Source organism: Rhincodon typus, chromosome 32, assembly GCF_021869965.1.
Source record: "Rhincodon typus isolate 14 chromosome 32, sRhiTyp1.1, whole genome shotgun sequence".
NCBI lineage: Eukaryota > Metazoa > Chordata > Chondrichthyes > Orectolobiformes > Rhincodontidae > Rhincodon > Rhincodon typus.
Genome location: NC_063363.1, coordinates 5,254,910 through 5,268,495, shown reverse-complemented (window position 1 = coordinate 5,268,495; position 13,586 = coordinate 5,254,910). Strand labels below are relative to the sequence as shown.

The 13,586-nt window shown below is 44.4% G+C and overlaps 1 protein-coding gene across 2 annotated transcripts in view; it reads left to right on the top strand.

The window, feature by feature from the left end:
• The first annotated feature begins 2,000 nt into the window (after positions 1 to 2,000).
• The window catches only part of LOC109933288 (transmembrane protein 25), a 15,375-nt gene continuing 3,789 nt past the window's right edge, over positions 2,001 to 13,586 (top strand). The window contains exons 1-7 of one of the 2 annotated variants that reach the window (XM_048615665.1): positions 2,001 to 2,114; positions 3,509 to 3,820; positions 5,816 to 6,106; positions 7,072 to 7,203; positions 10,029 to 10,062; positions 10,653 to 10,765; positions 13,005 to 13,097. In XM_048615665.1, coding sequence (XP_048471622.1) covers positions 2,042 to 2,114; positions 3,509 to 3,820; positions 5,816 to 6,106; positions 7,072 to 7,203; positions 10,029 to 10,062; positions 10,653 to 10,765; positions 13,005 to 13,097 — 1,048 coding nt within the window. In that variant the 5' untranslated portion in view covers positions 2,001 to 2,041. Of the gene's footprint in view, positions 2,115 to 3,508; positions 3,821 to 5,815; positions 6,107 to 7,071; positions 7,204 to 10,028; positions 10,063 to 10,652; positions 10,766 to 12,947; positions 13,098 to 13,586 lie in introns of both variants that reach the window. The other variant, XM_048615664.1, reaches the window with a different exon arrangement.

Here is a 13,586-nt window from a genome sequence, read left to right as displayed (position 1 = left end):
ACTAACATTTGTGAACAGGTTGGTTAGAAAACTAGGTTAAATTTAAGAAAAACACCACCCCCTTCCAAATCTTAGGTCACATGTCCTGTTATTAGGTATTGGTTGGCCACTCTCCAGAGAAACATTTTAGTTTTAAACGTGCTAGATCAAAATGAAATGACTGCATTCATACAGAAAATTGGCAGTGGAATAGGCCATTCAGCCAATCAATTCTAACATTTAACGTGGTTATGGCTGATCCTGTATCTCAACACCATATTCCTGCTTGCTTCTCATACCCCCGACACCTTTAGCCTCTAGAAATGTGTCTGTTTCTGTCTTAAATAATTCTGTGATTTCTGACCATAGCTTTCGATGTTAGAGAACACCAGAGGTTCACCACTTTGAATGAAGACATTTCTTATCTCAGTCTGAAATGACCTACCCGTATCCTAAGATGGTGACCCATTGTCCTAGACACTGGGCCTCTTTGACAATTTCCCAATCTATCACCATTTAAATGATACTCTGCCATTCTGTTCTTCCTGCTGAAGTGGAAAATTAATACTGGAGCTGCCATATATTTGCTCACTCACTCAATTTGACTGAATCATCCCGAAGCCTCTTCACATCTTCCTCGCCACCATCACTCCCACCCAGTTTTATTTCATCAGCAAACCTGGAAATATTCCATTTGACTCCTTCACTCAGATTGTTGCTATATATTGTGAATAGCTGAAGCCAATGCACTACTCCCTATGTTACCCTCTTCAAACTGCTTTCCACTCTGAAAATGACTCAATAGTTCCTACTCCATTTTCTGTCTTCCAACCAGCTCTCAGTCCATGCCATTATATTACCACCAATCCCAAGAGCTTTGATTTTGCACACTAAGATCTTAAGCGGGGCTAGATCAACAGGTTTCTGAAAATTCAAGTACACCACGTCCACTGGTTCTCCCTCATCTATTCTACTGGTTACATCCTCCAAAAAGCTGCAGTGTGTTTGTCAAAAACAGTGTCCCTTCCATAAATCCATGAAAGGCTGGGACCCTAGAACAGAGAAGATAGGGCAGTCTCACTGGGTGCCTTTAGAGTTCAGAAAGTGTTTTCTTCTTTTATGCATTCATGGGATGAGGGCTTTGTACAATCCTGTGCCCTGTTAGCACATCCTTTACAAAAGGGCTGCAGCATTTGTACTTCCTGGTTTTCTTCCTGATGTTACAAAAGGGCCAGTGGAAAACTTTTGAAGTGTAGTTGCTGTTGCAATGTGGGAATCACAAAAAAATCAAATAGCACACAGCAAGCTACCACAAATAATGGCCTGATAATCTGTTTTTATTGCCCTGATTGAGGGATAACTATCTTCCAGGATAACAGTGAAAACTCCCTTGCTGTTCTTCAAATTAGTACCTTCAGATCTTGTATGACAGTTGCCCTGACAGTGCTGCCCTCTCTCCATTCTGCATTGCACTGTCAGCCTGAGCTATTGTGGACATTCTCCACAGTGCACTCACCAACTGAGCCACTGATTTGCACAAGTTTGAAACAAAGCAATAGAAACAAAAATATCTTTCATTTAAATCTTAAAAGATTGCTGTCCCTCCTGCATGGCCATGATCTTAAATTTATTGTTCATCTTAACTCAAGGCTGACACTCCCAGTGTCATGCTGAGGGAGTACTGCACTTTGAGGTGCTATCTCTTTAAGGAGACATTAAATTGAGGATGCACTGCAAAGGAATCCTGCGGTATTATTTGGAAGGTCAGTGGAGTTTTCCCCCCAATGTCATGGCCAATATTCATGATTCAACAAATGTCATGGAAACAGCTGTTTGTGGGATCTTGCTGTGCACACACTGGCTGCCATGTGTCATACACTACAACAGCAGCTGCACTTCAAAATCATTGAATTAAGTGTAAAGGACTTTTTGAAAACCTGTGGTGTTGCAAGCTGTCATACAAATGCAAATTCTGTCTCTTACTCTGGGAACCAAATGATGACAGTATTATTGATCCAGTTCCAGGGAAGATGTGATGACCCGCAGATGAGCAGCCTCCAACATGAGAGTGGCTGGATGTGACAATGTTGTAGGAGCCTTCCTACTTCTGCAGCTCGAGACCTACATCCGCTCAGGTACTCCACGGGTAACGGACCAATTCTCATTCCTTGTAGTTTCAGAGATTTTGCTTTCTTGACCTCCAATTACTCAGACATTGTGGACAGCCCCTGAGGTAAAATGAGTTATAATTTCCAATACATGTTGGCATCAATGGCCTAGTAGTAAGTACCCCCAGACCAATGTCATGGGTAATGAAAGGCTGGGACTCTAGAACAGAGAAGATTGGGCAGTCTCACTGGGTGCCTTTAGAGTTCAGAAAGTGTTTTCTTTATTCATTCACGGGATGAGGGTGTCACTGGCTAGGCCAGCATTTATTGCCCATTCCTAATTGCCCAGAAAGCAGTTAAGAGTCAACCACATTGCTGTGAGTCTGGAGTCACATGTAGGCCAGACCAGGTAAGGATTGCAGTTTCCTTTCCTAAAGGACATTAGTGAACCAGGTGGGTTTTTCTGACAATTGACAATGGATTCACAGTCATCATTAGACCGTTAATTCCAGATATTTATTGAATTCAAATTCCACCATCTGCCATGGCAGGATTTGAACCCGGGTCCCCAGAACATTATCTCAGTTTCTGGATTAACAGTCCGTCGATAATGCTACAAGGCCCTAGGAAGATGGGGACGATATTCTCACTTGTGGTGGGAGAGCCTAAATCTTTGTGCCATTGATATGAGACAGACCGGAAGAAATCCGACAGGAGATTTAGGAGAAGGGCTTGTGGAGAGTATCTGGAAACCTGAGTGAACAACATTTCAGATAAAACTGGATATTCACAAGGGTGGAAAGGATAGAGGGTACACTGAAGGTGTGAGATGGAGGAGGGTTGGAAGTAGGATTACGTAGGGCTGTAAGACCAGCACAGATCATCGTGGTTGAATGGCCTGTTCCTGAGCTGGATGTTCCACATGGACGATTCAATCTGTCAGCCTGTGCTGAGTTAACAAGATCCAGCAGGGGGCACTGCACTTTGCCTCTGACCGCAAGACTCCATCCACCAGCCCCTCCTGATTGGATAGCATTCTGGGGTGGGACAAGGAAGGTTTGGGTGGGGCGGGGGGTGTGATTTGCTCAGCCAATGAATTGATGTTGAAGTGCAGTTGCTGTTGTAATGTGGGACACATAGCAGCCCATGTGTGCACAGCAAGATCCCCCACAAGCAGCAATATGGTAATGAGCAGCGGGTCAGTTTTTGTGCCGGTGGTTGAGTGGGGATGTGACGGTGGGATTTGTCTGTGCCGCGGTGCTCTGTGTGTCGACTAGCTTGATGGCACGCTCTGACTTCAGGCTTGGAAAATGGTAAGCTTCCTGAGGGGTATCTGAAGCCATGGAATTCCCCAATAAATGTTAAAGGGTTCTGAGGGTGTGACTACTTTTTTAAAACAGCTGCTTGCATTTTGCTTCCAGAAAATGTGGAGCCGTTTCCTCTTCTCAATGGGCGCCCTCGGCCCGTGGTCTCCCTGGAGGAGAACGTTACGAAGGAGTTTACCTGCAGGATGGATGGTTGGAAGTCTGTGCCTGTTGTCACCTGGTACCTGAACGGTAAAAAGCAGATGAGTAACCAGACACTGCTGATCCCCAGCTCCAGCAAGACCATTAATCAGAGTTTCAGCTCCTTCGTGATCACCAGCCATAGGAAGGACAAGGAACTCAACTGCTCAGCGACTGACCCGATCACTGGGAGAACCCAGAATGCCAGTGTCATCCTCAACGTGCAGTGTAAGCACCAGGAATTCATCCCCAACCCCTCCGTGCTCATCACTGAGGCTTCTTAACTGGCGTAAGCCCTAGTGGTACTAAATGGGGAGAAGCTAGAAGGACGTGTGTGAACTAGATGGATTGGTATTTGGTCCTTTCTCTCTGTAAAACATTAATTTTCTTTCCTCTTCCACATCGCTCCACATGGCGCTTCATCATTTAGAAACATCTCTAATCTATCGTGAGTGAAGTTGTGTGAAAGGTCACTGTCCCACCTCAAAACCATATGGTCTGATTACAAAATAAAAACTGAAAGAACTGCGGATGCTGGAAAGCAGAAATTGCTAGACAGGCTCAGTAGGTCTAGCAGCATCCGTGGAGAGAAATCACAATTAATGCTTTGGGTCTAGTGAGCCTTCCTCAGAACTGAGGGTAGCTGCGAAGAAGTTGGTTTATATGCAGAACATAGAGTGGGGAAGGGGGTAAGGAGTAAATGATAGGTTGAGATAGAGCCCGAAGAGAGAGAAGAGCAGTTAGACAGACAAAGGAATGGATAATGAGCCTGGGAGAATGAATAGCTATTAATGGGAACTGTGAGGGTGTGTGTTATAGCAGACCATGTGATAAAAAGGCCTGGTGTGTAGGGGGTCAGATAAGGACATGGGAGAAACTGCCTTAGGCCCTAGAATTGTTCATCTTGATATTGAGTCAAGAAGGCTGTAGAGTCCTCAAGCAGAAATGAGGTGCTGTTCTTCCAGCTTGCACTGACCTTCGCTGGAGCACTGCAGCAAACCTGAGACAGATGTTGGCCAGGGAACAAGGTATGTTGAAATGCCATTGCAATACTTTGTTCAACAAATTAAACATAGGATCTTGTAGTGCAATGGTAGTGTCCCTTCCTCTGAGCCAAAAAACTCACCTGTGTCATAGGTGTGTCATAACACATCTGACACAGGTTTAAAAAATAGTAGAAGCTTGCATGTGTGAAATGGAGACTTTGGAGCTGCATTTAACTTGGTTGTTTTGTATAACTGAATGTGCTGCTGGAGGAGAGCCTGTTATTTTCCAGCTCCTGCCACCGGGATTCTGTCATTGACCAAAAGACTGACTAACTCACTGGGTCGTATGGGGGAGTTATATGAGATGTGACCCCATTTCAATGCTTCAGTCTCCCTTTGGCTAGAAAATAGGTGAAGAGATCTGGCCGATGGTGAAGCTAATGTTGAGCAGGGGTGTGAGTTGAGCAGAGGGTGTGAGAGTTGTGTGAGTGAGCTGAACTATCGCCAGAGTGAGAGAGAATTTAAATCTGCTCCAAAAACAATTTGCCTATTTACAGGCAGCAAATGTTCAAAATCTGAAATTAAAACAGAAAATGCTGTAAATACTCAGCAGGTCAAGTAGCATCTCTATAGTTAGCAACAGAGGGAATGTTTCCCAAAAGCCAAGGTTCTAATGAGGGGTCATTGACCTTAAACATTAGTTCTCTCACTGTCTCTCTCAGCCGTTCCTGTGTTTGCTTCCAAACATTTCACGATCCGCTATTGGTGAGCATGCTGTCAGCTGTTTGAACGCTTAGCTGTAGATTTCTTCCCTAAACCTCTCCATCTCTCTTTTTTTTTCTCTCTCTCCACCCCTCCCCCCGCACCATCTCTCTCTCTCTTGTTTTCTGTCTTTACTTGCTCTCTCTTTTCTTTTAGCTTAGCTCTAGATTCCTTCCCTAAACCACTCCTCCTCTTTATTTTCTCTCTCTACCCCCTCCGTTTTCTCTCTTTACCCCTGTCTTCTTCACTTTTCTCTTTCTATCTCTTTCTCTCCTCTCTATAACCCTGCCTCCTTGTTTCACCTCTTGGAGCTGCATTTTAATGTCTCCTCTTTGACACGGTCTCAGTTTTGTCTGTTAATGCTGCTTGGGAAGTTTCCCTACGTTAAGGGTGCCATATCAATGCAAATATGAATTGCTGCTGTTGTTATGCCACTAAATGGGATTTCTTGGTCCTTTCTGTGTTTGTGCCCCAGTTAAACCTGAAATTGTGCAGATGGATACTGAGTACAGGGAACGCAATGACTCGGGTCTGTTCCTTGCCCTTTTCGTCCTGGTTCAGGCAAACCCTCCAGCCTCCATTACCTGGGTGGACGAGAGTGGGCATGTCGTCGTGAACACCTCCCACTTCATGATCTTGGACACCAAGACATACCCATGGTTAACCAATCACACAGTCCACGTGCAGGTATCCAGCCTGGCTAAAAACTACACCTTCACAGCTGGTAATGAGTTTGGTGCGACCAAATCTTCCTTTTCTTTACCAGGTAATCTGCATGACGAAACTGATGTTGGTTATAAAAACCCGTTTGGAAGTATTCATTTTCCAAAATGAATTGACTCTGTCAGTGATGGTATTAGAGGGATTTGGAGCCGAAGCAGGGAGATGAGTTACTGGTTATCAGCCATGACCTAGTTAAGTGGGGGAGCTGGTTTGAAGGTTTCTTTCATTATTAGGGATGTGGGTATCCCTGGTAAGGCTGCTATTTGTCCCTAATTGCCCTTGAATGGACAACAATGAATGCACTCGAGGGTATTTGAGAGTCAACCACATTGCTGTGGGTCTGGAGTCACATGTAGGCCAAACCAGGTAAGGATGGCACATTTTATTTTCCCTGAAGGAGATTCGTGAACGAGATGAGATTTTCTGACAATCGATGATCATTTCATGGTCGGTATAACTGAGACCAGCTTTACAGTATCCGGTGTTAATAAATTGAGTTTAACTTCCACCCTCTGCCAAGGTTGGATTTGAATGCGTGCCCCCAGGCTGTTTGGTGGGCCTTGGGGTTATTAGTGCAGTGACTGTACCACTATACCGTCATCCCCCAGATGACTGTATGAGAGTTGTCATTTACCCATTTAAACCCTCATCCAGAAGTGTGACTGTACAGTAGAGGTAGATGTTTCCAGCACAGTACTGAGGGAGTGCAGCACTGTCAGAGATGCTATCTTTCAGATTTAATTTTAACTGAGGGCTCCACCTCAGCTGCGGGCATTAACAAAAGTCCTACAGCACGCTGCTAAAGAAAAGGAGCTAAGTTCTCCCTGATAAATATTTATCCTCGCATCAGAAATGCATAAACAATCTGGTCTTTATCACCTGGCTGTGTGAAGATAGGCAGCTATGAAAGTGTGAAAGGCGCTATGTGAATGCAGGTCTCCCTTTCCAGTTTGGGTGGGATTAGTACAAACAGTTGGCCTGTTGATCCTCTCTGCTTTGTTCTCCCAGGTTTCTTCCATTCACGTGTCGAAGTGCCTGTTTTAGTTATTCTTCTTGGAGGAGTTGTCGGGCTCCTCAGTATCCTGCTCATCAATGTTGTTGTTCTGTGTGCTGTATATCGGAGGAGGAAGGGACGAGCAGGTGAGAGACTCGGGACAGTCCTGTGTGTTGGTCAATGACCTCTTGTCATAGAGACATAGGTGGATCAAATGTCAAGTCAACAACGCCACTTGCAGATTTATGGGTAGCTGTTGAGTGCCTTCTCCTTAAGCGTAGCTGATAACGTGACTGACAGAAATTTAACTGAACCAGCCATGTAAATACAATGGCTGCTAGAGGAGGTCAGAGGCTAGGAATAATGTGGTGAATAACTCATCTCCTGACTCTCCAAAGCCTGTCCACAATCTACAAAGCACAAGTCAGGAGTGTGATGGAATAATCCCCACTTGCCTGGATCCGTGCAGCTCCAACATCACTCCAGAAGCTGGGCACCATCCAGGATAAAGCAGTCCACTTGATTGGCACCACATCCAACATCAACTCCCTCCACCACCGACGCACAGTAGCAACAGTGTGTACCAGCTGCAAGACACACTGCAGCGATTCACCGAGCTTTTTTAGAAAGAACTTTCCAAATCCATGACCTCTACCATCTAGAAGGACAAAGGCAGCAAATACATGGGATCACCACTCCCTGCACGTTCCCCTCGAAGCCAGTTGTCATCCTGACTTGGAAATATATCACCATTGCCTCACTGTCGCTGGGGCAAAATGCTGGAACTCGCTCCTTAATGGCACTGCGGGTGTCCTTACACTATATGGACTGCAGTAGATCAAAAAGGCAGCTAGCTATCACCTTCTCCAGGGTAACTAGGGATGGGCAATAAATGCTGACCCGACCAGCAACACCCACATCCTGTGAGCGATGTGAAAAAGCAAAGACCTTCTCAAGGCACCTTGTTGAATGTTCTATTGCTTTGCTGTGGCAAGGTTCCTGTCATACACAGACAAGATTTGCCTGGAGACCAGAATCTGATAGAGTGTCTGTGTGCTCATAGAGTCACAGAACAGGACACCATGGAAAAAGGCCATTTGGACCATCAATATCAACTGTTTCAACTCAGCTGCCCCCACCCCCATGCTCTCTTCCAACTCCCTTCAATTTTTGTCTTCAAGCGTTTATCCAATTTCCTAACACATGTCGTTTAAAAAACTTTTAATAATGTTGCATCTTATTTTAACCAATCACCTTAAATTTCTTCCCCTGGTTACTTACTTAATAGCCATTAGAAACATTTTTTTTGTCCATTATCTAAACACTTTTCCATGTCGATCCTGTTATCAAATCTCCTCTTAGCCCTCCCAGCTTAGGGAGAATGGCCCCAGCTTCTCTTGTCTTTCAGTGTAATGACAATCCCTTGTCCCCGAAACCATCCTGGCAAATCTCTATTGTCTCCGCTCCAAAATCTTCACATCCTTCCTCAAGTCTGATCAAATTGCTGTTGTAACGTCAAACCTTTTGTAACCAATTTGCACAAAGTATAGTCATAAAAATAGTGATCTAGTGATGATCTTGTTGATATTTTTTATTAGTTCATGACGCATGCTGACTGCTCTCCAAGATAAGAGAGCCATTTAAATGTTCACGGAATCCTTCTGAAAGCCTTTGGTGTGTGTTAGGCTGCCAGTTTATGATTCCATGCAGGTATCGCTGGTTAGGTCACCATTCCTTGCCCATCTCTAATCGGGAACCACTGAAACCATTGTAGTCCATGATGTTGTGGGGACAGTCTTGGGAGTTGGTGCAAGGTGGGATGGTCAGGGTGTCAGGGCACTCACCGTGATGTTAGGGAGGGAGTCCCCAGGACTTTCACCCAACGACTGAAGGAACAGCATGATACTCAGACACGAACGTGCAAAACAGCGGGTAAGGGGACCATTCAGCCTCTTGAGCCTTTTCCACCATTCAGAGAGATCATGGTTGATCTGTTTGTGTTTCAAATTCCACATTCCCATCTCCCCTTGATTCCCTTATCCGTAATTATCCCAGCAAACAAGAATCTATTCATCTGTGTTAAAAATATTAAATGACCTCCCCCTCCCCGACCTTGGCTGCCTGAGGAGTCAGAGAGTACCAAAGCCACACAACTCTCTGAGGGGGGAAAAAGATTTCTCACCATCTCTGTCCAAAAAAGGGCGGCCCTTACCTTTAAAAAGTGAACCTTAGTTCTGGACTGACCCACAGGAGGGAGCACCCTTTTCACATCCACCTTGTCAAACCCATTCAAAATCTTATACACTTTAATGAAGTCACCCTTTACTCTTCTGAACTCCAGTGGAAACAAGCCCAGTCTGTCCAAACCTACCTCATAAGACAACCCGCTCATCTTGATGTCAATGTAATAAAACCCTCCCTGAACTGCCTCCAATGTGTTTACATCCTTCCAAGTCCAGATGGCTTATGGCTTGGAGGGGAAGTACAGGTTGGTGTGTTTGTGTATTAACTGCCCTTGTCCTTGTCACTTGAAAGTAACTGTGATGTATCTGATAGCACGGACCACTGTTTCCATGTTGGATGGAGTAAATGTTTGCCCTGGTGGCCAGTGCCGTTCGAGTGAGTTGCTTTGTCCAAGACGGTGTTGAACCTCTTGAGCTTTTGTTGGCTCAGAGAGTATTAGCGAAGATGCTGGGCAGAAAGTCCTGTTTCTTCTTTGAAATAATATGTTTTCTGTTCAACTGAGAGAGCAGGTGAAGTTTTGGTTTAGAACATTATCAGACAGTGCAGCACACCCTCAGTACTGCATTGAGTAGCTGCCTGGATTTTTAGCTCAACTTCCTCCAACTCAGAGTTTTGAGTGTTACCAGCTGAGTTACAGCTGATGCTTTGGAAATGATTGAACCTGGAATTTCAGTGCACAGGACAATAATTGATTCCTTTTTGTCTTCCCCACCCCATTCTATTCCAGATCTAAAGTCTGTTGCTGACTCAGCTGTTCACAGGTAAATAATCCTCTCGAATATTAGCTTTTAGTTCGTGCTTCATATCTTTATGTGCCTGCGCTGGTTTGAACCTTACATAATTGTCACAACTCAACAAGGGAGCACACTGGAATTGAAGCCCTGCTGTTCTCAGACTCTTCACAAAAGTTAGAGATTTTATAAAAGTTTGCAAACTTCCCCAGTTTATCGGTCATTTGGACCCAGGTTGATGGAAAGCATAGAGCAATTTTCTGTACTGAGCAAAAAGTTACTATTTATTACAAATAAATAGATGATGGCTATAGAAAAATGATTATAAACCACTGACATATAACTCTACTAGTTAAAACCCTGAGTCCCTTATACACTGCCCCTCTGCACACAGACAGACAGAACAACAAAACATGGGTGTTAAGGATAGAGTGAAAGACTGAGATGGCAGTACACTGCTGTCTACTCACAGGGTCTGCTGAACTGACCCTTGTGCTGATCGAAATGTTTTATCTCAGTCCTCCTCCAGATACTTTCCCTTGTTGTCAAGCAATTCGAATAACAATACTGAACAAATTCGCTTCTTCCGTAAAATAGCTGTGTCTTTTTTCTCAACACAGTGAATCCACAAATGTTAAATGTGAAGATGCACAGATCCCAAGAGAAACCATTTCCCTTCAGTCAAACCTGCGGCTGAATCCAGACTTAAATAACCTGAACCAACCTCCTGCAGGTAGGTTGCGGTCTTTATCTTAATCTCTGAATTGCTAGTTGATTTTTCTTTGTGTTTTAAAAGAATGAGGTAAAGTCAAGTCCACCCTTTGCAAATGCAGAAGAACTTAAAACACAAAATAGCAGAAGAGAAGTACAGCACAAGAACAGGCCCTTTGGCCCTCCAAGCCTGTGCCAATCATCACGCCCTGACTAAACTAAAAAAAAAAGCCTTCTGCCTTTATTCAGTTCGCATCCCTCTGTTCCTTCCCTATTCGTCTAACCATCCAGATGCCTCTTAAATTTTGCCAACGTGCCTGCTTCCACCATCTGTTCTGGCAGTGCGTTCCAGGCCCCCACCACTCTCTGCGTAAAACACTTCCCTTACATAACTCCCTTAAACTTTCACCCGCTCAGCTTGAACCTGTGCCTCCTTGTAATTGAAACTTCAATCCTGGGAAAAAACCTTTGGACTATCCACTCTATCTATACCTCATTATAATTTTGTAGACCTCTATCAGGTCTCCTCTCAGCCGCTGTCTTTCCAGTGAAAATAATCCTAGTCTGTTTAACCTTTCCTCATAGCCAATGGTCTTGAGACCAGTCAACATCCGGGTGAACCTTCTCTGCACTCTGTCTAAAACTTCCATGTCCTTCTGATATTGTGGTGACCAAAACTACACACAATACTCCAAATGCGGCCTAACAAGGGTTTTATACAGCTGCAACATGGTTCACCAACTCTTGTACTCCCTACCCGAGCCGATGAAGGCAAACATGACATATGCCTTCCTAATCACTTTGACCACCTGTGTTGCTACTTTTAGGGAACTGTGGACCTGCACGCCCAGACCTGTCTGTGTTTTAATGTTCCTAAGGGTTCTGCTATTTGCAGTATAATTCACACCTAAATTTGATCCTCCAAAATGCATCACCTCGCATTTGTCTGGGAACCTTCTTGCCCACTTCAGGACTACTTGCACCTGCCAATGGTTTTAAAGTAAACTTGCTCCGTACTGTTGGAAGTGTGCATTGTGTTTGCCTTTCTCAATGTATCTGCCACATCTGCCATTTGTGAAAATTGCCATTGATGAGTTTTGCAGGGAATGTATCCCCACAAACAATGGGCCCTTTCTGAAATGAGAGAACTGGTTGTTCAGCATCAGACAGAGGGCGTTCATTTTAAAAAGTTGCGTGTAGCTCGGTGGCTCAGTGGTTAGCAGTGCTGCCTCATAGCACCAGGGACCTGGGTTTGATTCTGTCCTTGGGCGACTGTCTGCGTGGAGTTTGCATATTCTCCCTGTGTCTGCATGGGTTTCCTTTGGGTGCTCCTGTTTCCTCTCACAATCCAAAGATGTGCAGATTAGGGTGGACTGGCCGTGCTAAATTGCCCCTAGTATCCAGGGATGTGCAGGCTAGGTGGATGAGCCATGGGGAATGCAAGGTTACAGGGAGAGGGTAGGTTGATGCGCCTGGGAGGGATGCTGTTTGGAGGGTCACCATGGACTTAATGGGCCAAACAGCCTGCTTCCACACTGTAGGGATTCTATGAGTTCATGCTTCAAGGAATTTCTTACAGAATGAACAAATAAATCAAATGAACAAGGAACAAGATTTGGCCACTCGGCCCCTTGAGCCTGCTCAGCTACGATGGCTGATCTGATTTTACCCTCAGCTCCACGTTCCTGCATTCTCCCAATTATCTTTCATCCCCTTGGCCATCAAGAATCTGTCTCCCTCTGCCTTAAAAACATTTAAAGGTTCTGCATCCTCTGCTTTTTGAAGGGAATTCCAAAGACACTCAACCCTCTGAGGGGAAAAACATTTCCTCATCTCTGTCTTAAATGGGCACTCCCTTATTTTTAAACTGAGTGTCCCGGTTCGAGAGGAAAGGGAATGAAGAGACTTACAAACAGGATTGTAGAGTTTGACGCTCAGGTACAACCACCACTGGCAGACTAATTGAAATCATGGATGCTCAGGAGGCCAGAATTAGATGAAGGTAGATATCTTTGAATTTAGAGAGAGCGAGATAGGGAGGGATTTGAAAATGATAATGATACTGAGAATTTTTCAATGGAGTTGACCTTGATTGAGGCCAGTAAACGTTATGGTGATGGGGTGAATGGACTTCGGTACTTGTTGGCACTAAAAGATTTTCACATGCTCGCGTTGTTTTCTTGCTGAAATTCTTTTTCTCTTAGAGTTTGGTTATTCTGGGGAGGTTACTAACGCCGCCAATTCCTTCTGCTGTAAACCAGAGCCGGGTCAAGTATCAAGACATCTGTCAGAAAGCCGAGCAGCTTGTGAAGATCTCTCGGATCAGGAGAATGTTACAGCTGCGGACTCTAGAGGTAAGGAGTTTATACAGCCTGACTCTCAATGCTGCACTGTGTTCCCCTGTAACCTGTACTTTCATGTGAATTGAGTCAATCTGATCTCTTCCCTACACTAGTTCATGACTGAGCTCTGCACTAAGCACTATACAGTTACTATGGTGACATGAATCTTCCTTTGGGGAACTGGGTAGTGCTGCCATTGACCTACAATGTTCATAAAAATATATCCCTGCAGACCCCATTCTATTACTGCAAATTTTTTATTAACTGGCAGCTAATGGGACCAGGAAAGTGCCAGTTGATCAAATATTCTGGATAATCAAGAGGTCAATGTGAAAAAAAAAACACTAAGTAATGGAAATGTAGTGCAGGAGGTTTACACATCACTTGTTATACTTTATTTACAGCTTAAATCAATTAAATAGTAATGCAACTTTGCCTTAAATAAAACTTATCAGCAGAGAACCTTCTCACTTGCTCCCTCAACTGACTGAGATCGCGATA